At 56.5% G+C, this 17,315-nt stretch overlaps 1 protein-coding gene across 1 annotated transcript in view; it reads left to right on the top strand.

Moving 5' to 3' along the window:
• NID2 (nidogen 2) overlaps positions 1–17,315 on the top strand; it is a 49,883-nt gene that overhangs the window by 10,928 nt on the left and 21,640 nt on the right. The window contains exons 3-8 of the mRNA XM_075926197.2: positions 4,966–5,198; positions 7,999–8,711; positions 12,286–12,435; positions 12,526–12,771; positions 13,812–14,012; positions 15,660–15,890. Coding sequence (XP_075782312.2) covers positions 4,966–5,198; positions 7,999–8,711; positions 12,286–12,435; positions 12,526–12,771; positions 13,812–14,012; positions 15,660–15,890 — 1,774 coding nt within the window. The remainder of the gene's footprint in view (positions 1–4,965; positions 5,199–7,998; positions 8,712–12,285; positions 12,436–12,525; positions 12,772–13,811; positions 14,013–15,659; positions 15,891–17,315) is intronic.

Below are 17,315 nucleotides of genomic sequence, written 5' to 3'. Positions count from 1 at the left end.
CGGTACATGCAGGAAGCCAGTTTTCAAGCCAGCTCCCTGCACGTATCGGCTAACACGGAGCCACCTTCCCACTGCCTTCTGCCTCCCCCCTGCCCCGCTGCTGCCTCTCTATCAGAGGCAGCAGTGCGTGGGAGGGGGTGGCAGGCGGGAGCTGATATGCATGTGGAGCCGGCTTTTAAGCCAGCTCTCCACGTGTGCTGGCTCCACGCAGTTCCTCCCCTCCCCCTGCTGCCTCCCACAGAGGTAGCAGGGAGAGGGCAGGCGGGAACCAGTGCTCTGGGGCAGCCATCTTAAAAACTGGCTCATCCTGAGCACTGGCTCCTTGGAGCTGCCTCCTCTCTACCCCCAACGGAAAAGTTTTTCGTTAAAAGCATTTTCAGAACAGAGCGTCTAGATTGGCACGGACGCTTTTCCGCAAAAGCACTTCTTGCGGAAAAGCGTTCATGGCCAATCTAGACGCGCTTTTGCGCAAAAAAGCCCCGATCTCCATTTTCGCGATCGGGGCTTTTTTGCGCAAAACAAATCTGAGCTGTCTACACTGGCCCTTTTGCGCAAAAGGGACTTTTGCCCGAACGGAAGCAGCATAGTATTTCCGCAAAAAGCACTGATTTCTTACAGTAGGAAGTCAGTGCTTTTCCAGAAATTCAAGCAGCCAGTGTAGACAGCCGGCAAGTTTTTCCGGAAAAGCGGCTGATTTTTCCGGGAAAAACTGGCCAGTCTAGAGACAGCCCTAACGTATGTGCAGTTAGAGCCGCCTTACTGCCCGTCTGCCAGTACAACGGTTTTACTTACTCCGACAAAGTAATATAGCTGTGTCCACACTGGGGCTACGTCTAGACTGTAAGCCTCTTTCGAAAAAGAGCGTCTAGACTGCAACCAGTACTTTCGAAAAAGCAAGCTGCTTTTTTGAAAGAGAGCATCCAGGCATTATTCCCCGTGAAATGAGGAGTACCACCGCCGAAAGAAAAGCCGCGTTCTTTCGATTTAATTTTGAAAGAACGCGGCTGTAGTCTAGATGCAGGTGAAGTTTTTTCGAAAAAAGGCTACTTTTTTCGAAAAATCCCTGCAGTCTAGACACAGCTTGGGAGAGCAGCATGCTGGTATATCATTGCTCCTGTAGTTGTAGTCTTAAGTCGGGGTGGACAATAAAATGATGGTAGTTTGCCAAGCTTAGCCCCAGCGAGTTGCCACCTTCATGTTTACCTGCACCTCTGCGGGCACGGGCAATCGCAGCTCCCATTGGCCATGGATCGTCATTCACAGCCAATGGGAGCTGCAGGAAGCAGCATGGGCCAGTAATTGCCCACCCCGGTCTAAATAATCGTAAACCGACAATGTCCAGTTTTTGGCACAGATTCTAATCTCCCATTATACGGTCGTGTCGTCGGAGGGGCTTTGTGGAAGTCAATGGCCTTGTACAGGAGACGGGGGCGTTAACAGTTGCGCTCTACCGAGTGCTGGTGAGGTCCCAGCTGGAGTGCGGTGCCCTGTTTTGGACAACACACTTTAAGAAAGACGCAAACACATGGGAGAGAGTCCAGCGGAGAGCTGCAAAGTGGAGGGGGCAGTTTACAGAACCTGACCTAGGCGGAAAGAACTGGGCGTGTTTAGTCTAGAGAAGAGAAGTCCGGGGGAGAAGAGAGGGGGATGAAATCAGTTCTCAAATATGTCCAAGCTTGTTAGAAAGAGGACAGTGATTAGTGGTTCTCCATGCCCATCTAGGGCAGGCTAAGGAGTGGCTTAATTTTCAGCAAGGAAACCTGAGATGAGATCAGTGGTTCTTAACCTCTTTGGCACTGTTATCCCTTAAGTTTAACCAATAAACCAAAATTACCCCTCCTCCTTTTTTAAAGGGCAATAGACAAAAGGGAAATTACGTTCATCATTTTTATTGTGTTTTGTTTTCTCGTGCATTATGTTGAACAAAATTGACTATCTATTTTAAACGTATTCGTATATTAGGCTCGTTATTCAGAAAATGAAAACACATGACCAACAGCAGTTCTCAGATGAATTTCCCAGTGTGAAGGTTGATACTGCTTCTGCTTGACTAGCTTAGAGATACGAAGTTTTGTCACGGCTAATGCACATCTCAAGTCATGACTAAGATCTAATCTATTCCTTGCCTTCTTTTGAACGTTGACCGTTGTAGAAAAGCTGACCTCACAGCGATACGTAGCGGCAAATGGGATTAGGAGTTTGAGAGCTCTGTCAGAGAGAATTGGGCATTCTAAACCAGCTTTTCGCCAAAACGTTGCCAGATCAGCATCCTGAAAATCTGCTTTCAATGTGTTACCTTCTCACAGACTGAGGAATTCTGCTTTTGCCTTGATATCTAGGTCTTCGATGACTTTTTCTTCTACTGTAAACGGTTTCACAATCCATGCATTCATGTGATGCTGTTCTATATCTGGAAAGTATTCACTGATGGATTCTGTTACTGACAGTAAGTGCCTTACGACATCAGCAGCAAATGAACAATTTCTGTTTGGTTGCCTCAAACAGAGTTGTCAATTCTAACCATGTGAATACATCACCGGCTTCAGCCCTATGTCGGTAAAGCTGGAGCATACTGAGGAAGCTAGCACCTTGTCTTGAGCTGCGAGAATATTCACCATATTTTCTTGTAGTGAGAGGTTTAGCTAATTAATTTCAGTAAAGAAATCTGCAAGTTATGCCAATTTTAGAATGAATGTATGATCCATTATTTCCCCAGAGAGTTGTTGCTGTTTAGCAGATCTCTCTCTCTTTCGAAGAACATTGACATTTCTTCTCTTAGGCTGTGTCTAGACTGGCCAGTTTTTCCGGAAAATCAGCCGCTTTTCTGGAAAAACTTGCCAGCTGTCTACACTGGCCGCTTGAATTTCTGCAAAAGCACTGACGATCTCATGTAAGATTGTCAATGTTTTTGCAGAAATACTATGCTGCTCCCATTCAGGCAAAAGTCCTTTTGCGCAAAACTTTTGCGCAAAAGGGCCAGTGTAGAAAGCTCAGCTTTGTTTTGCGCAAAAAAGCCCCGATCGCGAAAATGGAGATCGGGGCTTTTTTGCGCAAAAGCGCGTCTAGATTGGCCATGAACGCTTTTCCGCAAGAAGTGCTTTTGCGGAAAAGCGTCCGTGCCAATCTAGACACTCTGTTCTGAAAATGCTTTTAACGAAAAACTTTTCCGTTAAAAGCATTTCCGGAAAATCATGCCAGTCTAGACGTAGCCTTAGGGTATGTCTATACTACAGAGTTTTGTCGGAAAAACGGCAAAAACGGGGTGTGTGTGTGTGTGTGTGTGTGTGTGTGTATGTTTGTTCCTGGCACCGAAGAGGGAGGGGGCCGCGAGTAGGTAACAAGACGTGACAGTGCTGCTGCCATCAACCAAAATTCTGGAGCCCCGCCCCCAGGACTGCTCCACCATGGGTGACAGGAACTGGCCAAGGGCAGCAGACCCGGAATTCGGGAACGATAAGTGCTACCCCTAGAAGACGTACCACGGCCAGGCCCGACTTAGGGGAGAGGAGGCCACGTGACCGAGGGCGGAGGCGAGTGGCGGGACATCGCTCTGTCGTCCATCCCCCAGAGACATTTTTTTTTCTATATATGATATTTCACTACCCGCCTCCTGAATCAAAAACGACCTTTCATGGGGTTTGCCAGCGGTTTCCTAGGAGCAGAACGGTAACAGGATGGAGCGGGTCCCTGCAAGTCCGATCGGGTTGTGCTGCAACGTGCACTGTTGCTGCAGGACTCGTACTCCATCGCCTCGGAGGGAGCAATAATACAATATTGTTGAATAAAGTGAATTAAACAATTCACTGCTGTCGCTGCGTTCAGTTTGAGTGTGCATCAGGTCGGGATGTTCAATTTAGATGAACTAACTAATTGAATACTCGATGGGATTTCCATCGACTATTCGATTAGTCTACAAGGGCGCCTCCACCTTTGCCGGCCCCACACTCCCTGCGGGGCTTCTGCTTTTGACATGTACAAGAGTCCCAGCAGGGCTCTTGTACATTTCAGAGGCTCAAGTGCTGCAGGGAGCGTGGAGCGGCCAGCTGCTCACACCGGTTCTGCTGCCATCCTGCTTTTGAAATGTACAGGAGCCCCAGAGGGCTCCAAATTTCAAAAGCAGAATCGCAGCAGAACTGGTGCAAGCGGAGGCTGTTTGTTTCAGTCCCCGCTCGTGCCGCTTCCTGCTGTACTTCTGCCTCCCCTGCCCTCTGTGGAGATGGTGCTGGGGGGAACCAGCTTTTAAACTGGCTCCCCCCAACACTGGCTCCTGCTCCCCCCCCCTTGCTGCCTCTGAGAGAGGCAGCAAGGGGGGGAAGCGACTAGTTGCATCACTAGTCAACTATTTATAAGCTTAGTCAACTAGTTGCTTACATCCCTAGTACTAGAGGGATGATCCCCCCCCCTTCCTGTTTTAAACACACAGAACGTATCAAACATATGGATCATTTCACAACACAGGGAATATGGTGACACTTAATTACTTGCTTAGATTCCCAAGGCATTGGCTGGAGTAATATCCTCTTCGGCGAAACAGATGTGGGGGTTTGTAACAATTCTAACGCTGGACTTACAGGAGAGAGAGGATAGGAGAGATTTGCTATTGACACGTTTTCTGGCTGTGATTTTTTTTTTTCCCCCCCCCCAAGGATTTCAAGGGACTGAGATGCCAAATTCCCAGAGAATTTCAAAGGGGGCATATTTCTCCTGTGATATCCTAGCTGTTACTCCTACCTCTCAAGTTGGCATCACAGAAGATGTCACCTAGTCTCGTCCCAAAAGTTCCACGCACCTTGGATGCTCCCTTTTAATTGATCGCAGCCGAACCCCAGTCCCGTGTAGCGGAGGACAGTTTTGTGTCCCTCATCCCAGGGCTTTCTCTCCACTATGTCACACATCCAAGCGTTCTCAGATGAACAAGCGGCCTCTCTCCCGTCCATCCGTGACGTTGTTGTTTTCCTTCTGTAGCTGAACACCTTCCAGGCAGTCTTAGCCTACAATGACTCGGACAGCTACGCCCTCTTCCTTTATCCCGCCGACGGCCTTCAGTTCTTTGGGACTCGCCCCAAAGAGTCTTACAACGTCCAGCTAGAGCTGCCTGCCCGGGTGGGCTTCAGCAGAGGCGACACGGCTCACCTGAAGGGAGAGGGGCCGTATTACACCCTCACCAGCAGCGAGCAGTCTGTGAAAAATCTCTACCAGTAAGTAGCGCGGCCGGGATCGTGGCGCTGGCGTGAGCCTGTGCTGCGGGAATGCCTGCTGGCGAATCGGTCGGCGCTAAACGCAGAGAGGTCTCGCTCCGGGAAAACATCCCCTGTGGAAGCAGTCGAGTGCTTTGGGAGCCTGGTTTGCAGGAACGCAGACCGATCCCATTGCCCCGATTGGTGGCTACCTACAGTGTACTTGCCCCGTTAGTGCAAGGCAGCATGGGCTAGCTCGGAGGTCCCCAGGCTGTGGGGCAAGCCCCACTAGGAGAGTGCGGAAGAACATCTGGGGGGGTGTGGAGAAAGCGCCACCCAGTTCTCTGCTGGCCCCTGCTGCTGGCTTAGGCTCTGCCCTTGGCTGTGTCACAGGTGTGGCCCCAGCCTCGGGCCCCTTACCCCATCTGTGTTCCCCTCCTCCCAGAGCCGCTCCGAGGAGGGCGGGCGAGGACCGGGCTCGCTAGGAGAAGTAAAAAGTTGGGGGGCCATGGACTAGCTGAATCAGCTGGCTGGCTGGTGGACCAAAGAGGGGCAACCGAGACCTGGAAAGTGTGGAAACAAGCAGGCAGGAGGGGTTGTGTATTGACACTGCTCGAGCCCACATGCTGGTGGGGCGGCCCTGGCTCTGCTGAAGTCAGTGGGAGATTAACGTTTCAGCCTTCCAGGATTTCACCTGTTCTCGTCCCATGTTCCTCGGTGCTCCTGGAAAGGCAGCGCGCAGTCCAGGTTTGTCAGGCTGTTGGAGCGACCTGATCGCTGTCTGCCGGGGCGTCGGGGGGCTAGGAAGAGGCCGGTGGTGGCTTGTTCTCCGTGCCTGCCGAGGGTAGGACAAGAACTGATCAGTGTATGTTGCAGCGGGGGAGACTTAGGAAAAACCTTCCAGGTACAAGGCTAGTTAAGCACTAGAACAGGCTATCAAGGCAGGCTGTGGAAACCCTGTCACTGGAGGTTTTAAAGAACAGGCAGAGCAAGCACCTGTCAGGGCGTGGGTAGGTAAACTGACTCCCGCCTCGGGACGTAAAATCCTGGTGAATCAGTGTAACCAGCTAAGGCTACGTCTACACAGCTTCCCCCTTCCGCAAAAGCCTATGCAAACGAAGCGCGGAGTAGCATATTGCCGTGCTTCGTTTGCATAATTAATTAGGAGCCGTTTTTGCGCAAGAGGCTTTTGCACAAAAACCCCTTCTTGCACAAGAGCCGTTCTTCCTGAAAAAATGAGGAAGAACGGCTCTTGGGCAAAAACCTCTTGTGCAAAAACCGGCTCCTAATTAATTACGCAAATGAAGCCTGGTTATATGCTAATCTGCTCTTCATTTGCATAGGCCTTTGCAGAAGAGGGAAGCTGTGTAGACGTGGCCTAAGCAGGATCCGGGCTGGGAGCCGCTCCAGCTCAGCTGGAGTAGCCCCCAGCCTGAGGGGTCTTGTCCCCATCCCCCTCCCTCCGCCGTGCTGGGGCTGTCTCTGCCGGCTCCCTGCCCCCCCTGAAGCAGCCTCTGCTTGTGGGGCTCCCAGGCCCCCTGCAGACAGAGGTTGCTTCGGACACCCCTGCCAGCAGGCCCCCTGTGGGGCTGAAGCAACCTGCAGGCGGGGTGTGGCTCCAGCCCCTACAGGTTAACCGGAACCAGGTGACGCTTACCAGCTAACTGGTTAACCCTTCCCACTCCTAATCAGGACACAGGATGATCGCTATGGAAGTGAGGGAGCCAGAGACATGGGAACTGCTGTGGGGGTGGTGAAGCTGGATTGGGGACATGACAAAGATTCTAGTAGGGCTGAAATTCACCCACGGGCCCGGAGGCGGGACTCCGGTTCAGTCTTCAACCCTGGGCCTGGATGATGCTTTAGTGGCACACAGGCCTCGTCGTGGCCCTCTGCGCAGAGCGAGGATTGCCTCCAAACAATGAGAGCCGTTGAGCTAGCGAAATGGCAGCTGTTCTGTACAGGCTCGCTGTTCTCCGGGCCCAGCTGTTTTCATGCACACAGCTGACCCCGGGAATAAAGAACAAGAGAAGGGGAAAAAAATGCGGAAAATGTGGACATAAAAGTGCAACTGTTTCTAAAGAAACTCCCGCCCCTCTTCTCTCCCCTCCCCCCCGCCCCGCCGCCCCAAGGCACCATTACAGCCCTAAGAGCAGGAGGAGTTTAGCTGGTACAATTGAATGAAAAAAACAGCTGTGAAAATGGAGAGGAGATTTTTATAATCATTACACTTGCCCGTTTCCTCCTTGCATAGTAAAATATTGACTCTCTCCTCTGCCAGACAGATCAATGCTGACCTTTTCAAAAGGGATGAGGGGTTTCGATTGAGGGGGACCCCAACGGAGGCCCTTATGGGAGGCAGGGTGGTGGATCAAATACTGCATTCGGGAGGGCTGGCCTCTATTTCTGCTTGGCCACTGGCCTGCTGGATGAACTTGGGCAAGCCACTCGCCCTGCTGTACCTCAGTTTTCCTGTCTGTGAAATGGGGATAAATGACACTGACCTCCTTTGTAAAGCACTTGGAGATTGACTGTTGACAGGGGCTAGGTATTACAAAAGGGGCTTGTTCTTCAGAAGGTGAGTAGTTAGCACTTGCTTAAAATTCAGGCTCCTTTAAGGTGTTTCAGGTTGGGCCCCCCAAAATCAAGGCCTCCCGAATCACTAGCCACTTCTGAGCATTTAGACCTGTAGCTTGCGTTCTACAGTCTGTTCTCAGGCAAATCCCCGACTGAGCCCAAGTGGAGTGGCTGGATAGGGCACTGTGCTCAGTCAGCAGCTGCGAAGAGGAGTCTGATGTTAGTGTTTGTCATTTGTATCTAGAACAAGCAACTCGGGGATTCCCGGCGTATGGGCCTTCCACATCGGCAGCACCTCCCTGCTGGACAATGTCGTGCCGGCTAGAGTGGGCGAGAAGCCTTCCGAAGGGCATTCCTGGGAGCCTCAGGAGAGCACGCTCGGTAGCGCCGCCGTGGAGCAGATCGTCGTGGAAGCGGACTACCCCGATGAGAATATCGACTATCCCGACCCGTTTTACAGTGAGAACGAAGACGACGACCTCGAGTACCCGACCGAGCCGGAGCCTGAGGTGCCGTACGGCGAGCCAGGACGCTCTGGTACTAGGTTGGCTTCGGAGCTGGAGTCCACACTGCCGGCTCCGGTGTCCAGCCCTCGCCCGGCCTTTCCTGAGGTGAAATCTGTCCCGTCGTCTCCCGGGCTGAAGGAGAGGCCGTCCCAGGTGCCTCCTTTGGAAGGCGAGGTGGAATCCTCTCAGGAAACGGGAGTCGGAAGCCCAACCTCACTGGAGACCAGCGACCGCCTGCTGGAGCTAACGACCGAGGGGCTGGCCGCAAGGCCCGGGGAGGACCACGCCCAGCCCTACCCAGACGGTGACACCGTCCCCTCTGAGAGGGACGTCTTTCCAGCCTACCCAGAGGGGGAGGTCGTGCTGCAGGGCCACTCAGAGAACTACCCTCCCTTGAGCCGTGGGAGGCAGGTTGTGGGGGTGGACGAAGATGGCAGCTTTAACCCAGAGGGTAAGTGTCTGTGAACCAGAACTGAATTCCGGCTGGGGGGTTCCTTGGTAGTGAGCAGATTTAAAGCCCTCTTGGTGGACTAGGAAGGGAATGAAATTAAGATCCACCGAGCCAGCCCCGTCACCGGTGTCAACGGGCATCGATTGCTTGGAAGCCAGCTGGATTTAACGTTGGCTTCCACTGAAGACCGGGGAGCTCCCCGATAGTGTGTGGGGGGCTATGAATAATACGTAATGCAGTGGTGGGGCCCTTTGGGCACGAGAGATTTCTCCACTGCCAAGGGGCCAGATTTTCCAAATGCATCTAATGCTTGGAAGTCTTCCTTTCTAACTTCCTGCCACAAGGGTGTGAGAGAGGCCCCCCCTCCCCCGGCCTCCGTGGGCAGGGGAGCTGTGCGGACTCCTGTGCGAGTTAGATGATCCAGAGGAGAGTGAACGCTGCGCTCCTTGCCGCTTTAATCCCTGCTCCGCCAGGGCCAGGTGGAGGTGGTGGGATGAGCAGAGTGTTTTGGAGACTTTTGGAAACCAGGGCGGATCGCTCGGCCCTTCGTGCAGGGGCAGGTTGCGGGAGCAGGAAATAAGCTAAGTTCCCTCTAAGCTTTGTGCAGGGGCTCGGGGCTGCAGTGCGGAGAGCTCTGACGCTGCAGTGCACAGGCGCCCCAACCCCCTGCCCCACTTTGAGCCTCCCCTCACCAGTTCTGAGCACCCTACTGTACCCCACGGGCCTTATCCCCAGCCCCACCCCGCAGCCAGCACCCTAGCTGTGAGCCTGGATCCCCTTCTGCCCACCAGCCCTGAGCCGCTTCCTGTACCTGGAGGTCCCCCGGACCTAAACCCCTCATGCCCCGGGCCACCCTGGAGACCGCACCCTCAGGTGGAGCCCTCACACTTGCACCCCAGCCCTCTGCCCCAGGCCTGAGCCTTCTCCCTCTTGGCCCCCCTCCTGCCACGTGAATTTCATTATGTGCACCAATACGAAGGTGCCGTGTCGCACGCCCCCTCCGTGTCGCACGCCCCCTCCGTGTCGCACGCCCCCTCCGTGTTGCATGCCCCCTCCGTGTCGCACGTTCACCTTCACACTGCTGCACACCAGAGAATTCATTCCGCTCGGGTGGGAAAAAATGGGAGGGAGGCCTGGTAACACGTCCCCCAGAGTGGAGCCATCTCCGAGGGAGGTGGTGTCTTTGGGTGAGAGCTTCATTGTGCAGGTCTGTCCCGCAGGCAGGAGCAGCAAGCTCCTCCGTGTGGTCAGGAGCGGGGAAGGAGATGGAGGAGGAGTTGTTATGCAGAGAGGGTGGGGGAGAGCCCTTCTGAAGCTTGAGGCGTGATGTCGACCAGCTGCTGGGGAAGCGCCCGGCCCGGCAGGATAAAAAGCCGCCCAGGAAGGTGAAAGGCAACGCAGTCCGGCAAGGGACCCGTCCAGCCATTGCAGCAACGAGCCGCTGAGAACAGGGCTTGTTGCCAGGCAAAGGCCCCACCGCGCTTGCGCCTCTGCAGCTAGGCAACGCGCCGCTGGGCCAGACTCGCCCCGCCTGGCGCTGCACCCGATGCCACGGCATTGCCTCTCCGGGGGACTCCCGCAGCTCCCCGCGCTGGGGCCACGCAGCTGACGGGAGGCCATGGGGAAGGGGGTTGCGGTCGGCTCTGGGCGAGGCAGCGCTCGCTGTCTGAGGGCGAGCCGGGGAGCCCCCGACCCCCACCCGCGTCCGCAGCCAGACGGGGCTCGCCGCCAGCCAGCAGAAGGTTTTCTTGCTTCTCGGAGACACGGCGCAGCATTGGAGCGATGTGAGCTCAGTCCCCGAGAGCGGGCAGCCTCCTTCCTCTGGGGGGGAGGGAAAGGCTCACGGGCCCTGAACCCCCCTTTCCTGCTCTCTGCTCTCCTCACCCTACCCAGCTGAGTCCAAGCCACACTCCCGGCACCTGGTCACGCTTTGTTCAGAGTCCTCCACCTAGCCCAGGTGTCAGGCGGCTGGGCCTCCGCCTGTGCGCCTCCCCTCAGGGCCCGCCCCCCGGGCGCTGCACACAGACACACCCAGAGTCTCTGCAGACCAGCACTGGGCGGTAGGGGTCACACCCAGCATGACACAGCAGCCAGTGTCTGCCAAAGCAGAGTGGAGGCAGGGCCACAAGAGTGGACAGCCCCCCACTACGTCCCACTGTCTCCACTCGGGACCCAGCAGGGATTCAGGCTGCAGTATACACTCGGGGCTGAGGCATTAGGGGGTAAAACCCCTTTGATCTCCACCTGGCCAGCAGCTGCATTGAAACTGTATTAGGAGCCACATGGGCAGGCAGCCCGGCTAAGTACTAGCTCGCGCTGGGTCTGGGAGGTCAGCGCACTCCCTGCCCCCCCACACCCCCCGGACAGGGGCGGCCGCCACCTCATGTTGCTGCCTCTGTATCAGAGGCAGCAGCGGGAGGCAACAGGCAGCCAGTCCGTGAGGGGAGCTGGTCTTTATTCTGGCTCCCCTCGTGGACTAGCTCCGGCCTGGCACCCCACACTGCTGCCTTTGCTGGCTCCTTGGGAGTGGCTGGCTGCCCCCGGGACTATAGAATAGTCAAGTAAGCGATAAGAGTCCATGAGGTTAACCGACTATTCAATTAATCGATATTTAACCTCCCTACCCATGTGCCCCCTTGAGAACGGGCAGCCAGCGCGTTGGGTTTAATCCTTCCCACGCTCACTCGCGGCAGGGGGGAGTTCCCCCGTGGGTGGGGGGCACTGGCTGTCTGCAGACCCCCTGGTAGCATGGAGTTTGCCGCTTTCCCGTACCCCGTCAATTCCCCTTGGGATGGATTTTTCTACTTCTACCTGCCTGGCATCCGGGTGGAACTGGGGGACAGTGGAACCACCCAGGCATCGATAAACAAGACACCTAGTGTCTTGTTCACCAGTGGAGCGCCAATCTCGCTTTCACCAGTGGGCAAGTCGTGTCAGACTCGGGCCCTGCTGCCGGCTGGGGATGCGAACTGTTCTTTGAAAATGGAACCGCTACAAATCCCAGCGGTATAAAGCGTGTATATGAGCGTCCTGCTGCGGAGCCCAGCACAGCCGACTGCCCAGGAGCCGGCGTGGAACCATAACGGAAAGCGACAAGTTGAAGCTTCTTGGTTAACCGCTTAAACGGTTATGCTTTTACATCCCTGCCAGCGTTCCCTGTAAGCTGTGCACAGATTCCAGTGCCGCTCAACTGATGAGCAGAGCACCCACAGCTAGGTTTGTGTTTCTCCTGGTGGTGCACATTTCCACCTGCATCGGCGCACAAAACAAAATTTATTCCACACATAGGTGGAAAAATCTGCATGTGGATGGAAAAGCTTAGAGAGAACATCGATTCCCTAGTGCAGGCCAAGCTCCCTTTGTAGTCAATAAGTGTTTTGTCTGCGCTAGGGCTGTAGCATGGTGCTGCCTTTAAGGGATGGCTGTGTTCTCCCACCCCAAGCCGAGACGGCCGATGGCATCAGGTTCCCTTTGGGATCTGAAGGTTTCTATCTGTGTCTCCAGCTTTGCTAGCGGCGTGCGGTGTGCTAAGGCCCGATTCCTGTCCCCGTCCTAACCTGTGCTTTGGATGCAGGGTTCACGTACCACGCCACCAGCACGGAGACCTGCGCGTGGAACCATGGCCAGTGCTCCCCACATGGCTTCTGCACTGACTACGCCACCGGGTTCTGCTGCCACTGCCAGGCCAAGTTCTATGGGAACGGCAGACACTGCCTGCCAGAAGGTAAACGGCCGCGGGGGTAGGCGGGCTTCACGGCTTCCGGCGCCCGCCTGCTCGTTGAGACTCACCCAGTGCGCGTTGTCCTCTTCCCAGGGGCCGTTCACCGCCTCAACGGGAAAGTCAGCGGCAATCTGCTGGTGGGGGACACGCCCGTACGTTTCGGCGCCGTGGACTTGCACGCCTACATCGTCGGCAACGACGGGCGGGCCTACACGGCCATTAGCCACGTCCCTCAGCCGGCGGCTCGGGCGCTGCTGACGCTGACGCCCATCGGCGGCTTCTTCGGCTGGCTCTTCGCTCTGGAGAAGCCAGGCTCCGAGAACGGCTTTCGGGTCACCGGTAAGCGGGGTGCATGGTGGCGGAAGGGGCGCTGCACACGGGGCGAAGGGGCTGAGGCCCGGGGCTCTTGCGGAGGGTGAGCGTCGGGAACGCCGGCTCGTTTTCGCCTTCTGACTCTCCACCGTTATGGGGTTGGTTGTGCTGAAGGAGGAAATGAGTTATTGGGAAGGGGGTCGGGCTGTGGCAGGGTCAGCTCCCCCCATGCGCCCCCTTCTGGCCACGGGAGCTTCTGCGGTGCCCGACTAACAATTTCTTCCCTCTTCAGGGCCAGCTCTTAAGGGCAAACCGCCCTGTGGCAGGTGTATTAACAGGTTATTTTGTCCTACACTTACCAGGTTCCTTAAATTTTCCCTCCTGTGCCTCTCCTGCTGCCTTTCAGCCTCCCACACCCGACCCCCCATTCCTCCCCTTATACAGTCCTATGGCTGGTCTTTGGAGCTCTCCTGAAAAGGCCACCGGGTTCATTACTGGGGCAAGAGGCATTTTCCCCTCTGGAGACTAAGGCCAGAGCCAGTAGGGAGGTAGGCACTGCAGTATCTCTGGGGACTGGGGCCTAGTGCTGTCTCCGGACGCTCCCAGCCCCCACTACTCTGTCACTAAAGCACCATGCGGAATCTCCACATGATCCCGTTACACCAGTGTCGGCCCAGCCCCCAAAACGTTACTGCCAAGCAGCCAGGTCAGTACTCCTGAGAGCGTAGTGCACGTTCAGGCTTGGAATCCCAGTGGCAAGCAGCGTGGGCTGTTCCGGGCGGGGTAACGATGCAGATGGGTCTCCCCTGTGTAGAGGTGCATGACTCGGTTCTCCGCTTGGTAGGTGGCGTGCGGTATTAGCACATGCAGATCTTTAAAGCAGCCTCCTCAATCCAAAACCTCAGAAAAGGTTGGTCTTACTGACTGGTGTTTTTTGGTGTCACTCTGGTAGATCTCCACTTGGGTTATTTGTGTCAAACCTAATCTGTGAACTGGGCAACAGAATCATTAGTTTATCTATGAAAATGGCTGTAGCAGAGCTTGGTTTTCTTCCCTTTCCTTTGTAGGTGCTAAATTCACCCACAACTTGGAAGTCACCTTTTACCCGGGGGAGGAGAAGGTCCGTATCACTCAAACAGCCGATGGCCTGGGTCCAGAAAATTACCTCAGCATTACGACGCACATTGAGGGCCAGCTGCCTTTTATCCCAGAGAACTTCACTGTCCACATTGCTCCCTACAAGGAACTGTACCACTACTCTCATTCAGGTATGAGTTGAAGGTTCCCAGAATCTCATTTACAGTGGCTTGTGTTTTGCAGAGCAAATGTGGTGAGCCTGCCAGGTGTGTCTGTCCATGATACACTGGAATGCGGCAGGATTTTTTCCCCAAGTAGTTAGTGGCTTTTTTAACATTTCTACCATTATCTGCAGAGAAACTGCTCGCTTGTGGGGCTCGTGCTTCCTTTTTCGGGGGGGGTCACCTCCCTTTTCCAGGCAGACTTGGTGTACTTCCGGGACGCCGTGCCTCATAAAGTCCTGCTGGCTAAAAAGGACGGGAGCAGAGATGGCATCCGAATCCCAGATAAAATCCTCCCTGGATTTTTGCCGATGGTCCCTTCCTCTCTGAAGGGATCAGCAAGAACTGAAAAGATCAGGATATTGGGGGGTTGGAATTCAGATCTGGACCCTCACTTGGGTTTTGTAGCCTGAGGTTGGCTGGCCGCCGTTGTAAGGTGGCTGCAGGAGTCAGTGCATGCTTGCTTCATGGTGAAATCACTAGGTTTCCTACTAGGGTTGCCGACTTCATTCAATAGTCACTCCTGCAGGAGTGATGGCTCTTCCGCCTCTGCCCCGCCTCTGCCCCGCCAGAGGCCCCGCCTCTGCCCCGCCAGAGGCCCCGCCTCTGCCCCGCCAGAGGCCCCGCCTCTGCCCCGCCAGAGGCCCCGCCTCTGCCCCGCCAGAGGCCCCGCCTCTGCCCCGCCAGAGGCCCCGCCTCTGCCCCGCCAGAGGCCCCGCCTCTGCCCCGCCAGAGGCCCCGCCTCTGCCCCGCCAGAGGCCCCGCCTCTGCCCCGCCAGAGGCCCCGCCTCTGCCCCGCCAGAGGCCCCGCCTCCCATTCACTCCTTTTCTCTTCTCCCCGTGTTGCTTGCTGCTGTTGCCTTCTTCCCCCTGCCTGGGTCAGGAGGGACTCTGCGGAGCTGGGGCTGGGAGCTCCAGCCAGGGCCGGCCCATAACATTTTGGCACCTGAGGCGGGGAGCTCAAATGACGCCCCCACGTCCCTTCGCTTGGGCCAAAACTTTGCAAGGTCTCAGTTCTGCAGCCTTCCTGTCCTCCTCCTCTCATGGCTGCTCTGCTCCCCACCCCAATAAAGGAGAACTAGCAGCAGCAGACACAGTTTTCCACACTCTGGGTGCTAGTGGCACCCCCCCCCACACACACAGTCTGGCACCTGAGGCGCCTGCCTCAGTTCTCCTCATGGTAAGGCCGGCCCTGTCTCCAGCCACCTCATCCAGGAGGAAGAGGCCCCGGCGGAGCAGGGGCTGGCATGGGTAATGACCCAGGGCCTCCCTACGTCCGCCACCCTCAGTCACTGGATTTTGGGTGTCTGTAACTCTGACCAGACACGTGGCCACCCTATTTCCTGCGTGGCAGCGCTGAGGACGAACCAGAGCCTGGTGGCTCATGCCACCTCCAGCGAGTGAAAGTAGCCTGGTCATCTAGGCACAGACTCAGTCTGAAAATACAGTGGTGTTTGCGCCTTTCTTCGTCCTCTCCCCCCCCATCGCCTGAGTCTGGCCACCTGTGGCTTTAGGCCTTGGAGCAGGGCCTCCATGTTCAGCACGTGCCTGGCCCGACGAGGCCTTGCTCCCTGATGCAGTTCACAAAGCAGCCGTGCTTGTGCTTGTGTTTTGCAGCCGTGACGTCCTCTGCTTACCGGCAGTATTTCCTCACCTCCGGGAGTGTCAACCAGACCTTTGCCTACCAGCTCCACCAGAACGTCACCTTCCAGGACTGCCCGCCCGCCCGGCACCACAGGCGCCTCCCCGCCGTTCAGCTGCTGAGCGTGGACCGGCTCTTCGCGCTGTACAGCGAGGAGGAACGGGTCCTGCGCTACGCCATCACCAACCAGGTCGGCTCCGGGGAAGGTGAGCTCTGCCTTCAACTCCGTAGGCCTGTTACAACCCAGGGCCGAGTCCCTGCTGGGGCAGGGCCCCTGGGGTCGACGGGGCCTACGGTAGCGTGAGGCCGGGCGAGGGGAGATCCGTGTCCATCAGATGCAGGGCTGGGAGCAGAGACCGTCCAGGAGGGCTGCTCCCCTTGGTCCCGGGAGTCGTGATTCCCAGCAGTGACTTGCAGTAAGGATGTGAAGAGGCGGGTACCTGGGTACTTGTGTGTTAGACCCAAATTGTATCGACTAACGATGAGTCGACAAGGGAAGGCGCTCAGAAGGGGCTACCCCGGCTACTCCGGAGCTACTCTGCAGTTTAAATGCAGGAAGAGCCCGGCACGCAGGCAGCCCATCTGCTACGACATTTAAACCACAGAGCTGCAGCGGGGGTTGTTCCTGGACCCAGCATGAGCTGGGGCTGAGCCGGGCTTGCTCAGTCCCGGCATGTGCAGGGTCCAGTATCCCCTGTCCACAGGGGGTCCCAGCGGGGAGTTGGGACCCCCGCGGACAGGGGCTGCTGCCGAAGCAGCCTCCATGGCCCCCCCCCTCGCATTGCTATCTTGGATAGAGGCAGCAGCGCAGGGTGGGGGGGGAAGCAGCGCCAGAGGGAATCGACTTTTATCTGGCTCCCCCTAGCACCGGCTCCTGCTCCCCAACTCCCCAGTTGCCTTTGATCTAGAGGCAGCAAGGGGAGGGGGGAATGCGAGCGGTTGACTCCTCTACCCGGTAAGCCTCAGGTTATCGGTTAGTCGACTCATTAACCGCTCTTTTACGTCCCTAAATTGCGGCTGGAGACTGATGCTGGCTGTAGCTACTGGTGCCTGTTGTGGAATGTTCCAGTCCCCAGGGGCGCACACAGGCCTGTACGTGCTCCCGTAACATCCCTGTAGAAAATGCCCGTGGTGCTCCCTTAGCCTGGGCTCCCAGCGCTGGGGGGAGAGCCCCGAGCCTCGAGAGCTAGATCCAGGCGAGCAGGAGCTACATCTGACTCCCGGCCTTAGGGGCTGGATCCAGGCAAGCCGGGGGCCATATCCAGCCCCCGGGCCTGAGGTTCCCCTCCCCGGCCATCGAGGACGCTCCTGATTGCCGCAAGGGCAGTAGTGGGATGGCTGGAGCGGGAGTCCGTGTGTCTCAGGGCATCTCCCTGTTGGGGGGCCTGTAGCAAGCTCATTCCTCCGGCTCCCCTAAGCCCGGCTGCCTCTGCATCAGAGACAGCAGCGCGGGAGAGGGGGCTGGGTGCACCATTTACACTGCTGTCTGCCTGGGCTGCCGGACAGGGCGGCGTCCAGCTCGACGTTAGCAAGCCGGCGGCCAGTCGCTGTTTTTCCAGCCGCTGCTGCTGTTGGTCTGTACTCAGCTGGGGTCATCCCCCCGTCTGCCCCCCCCACCCCGCCCCGGGCAA

Source organism: Pelodiscus sinensis, chromosome 5 (assembly GCF_052426305.1).
Source record: "Pelodiscus sinensis isolate ZL-2025 chromosome 5, ASM5242630v1, whole genome shotgun sequence".
In the NCBI taxonomy this organism is placed as follows: domain Eukaryota; kingdom Metazoa; phylum Chordata; order Testudines; family Trionychidae; genus Pelodiscus; species Pelodiscus sinensis.
Note: the sequence above shows the minus strand (reverse complement) of the source record. Positions and strands in the feature narration are given on the sequence as shown.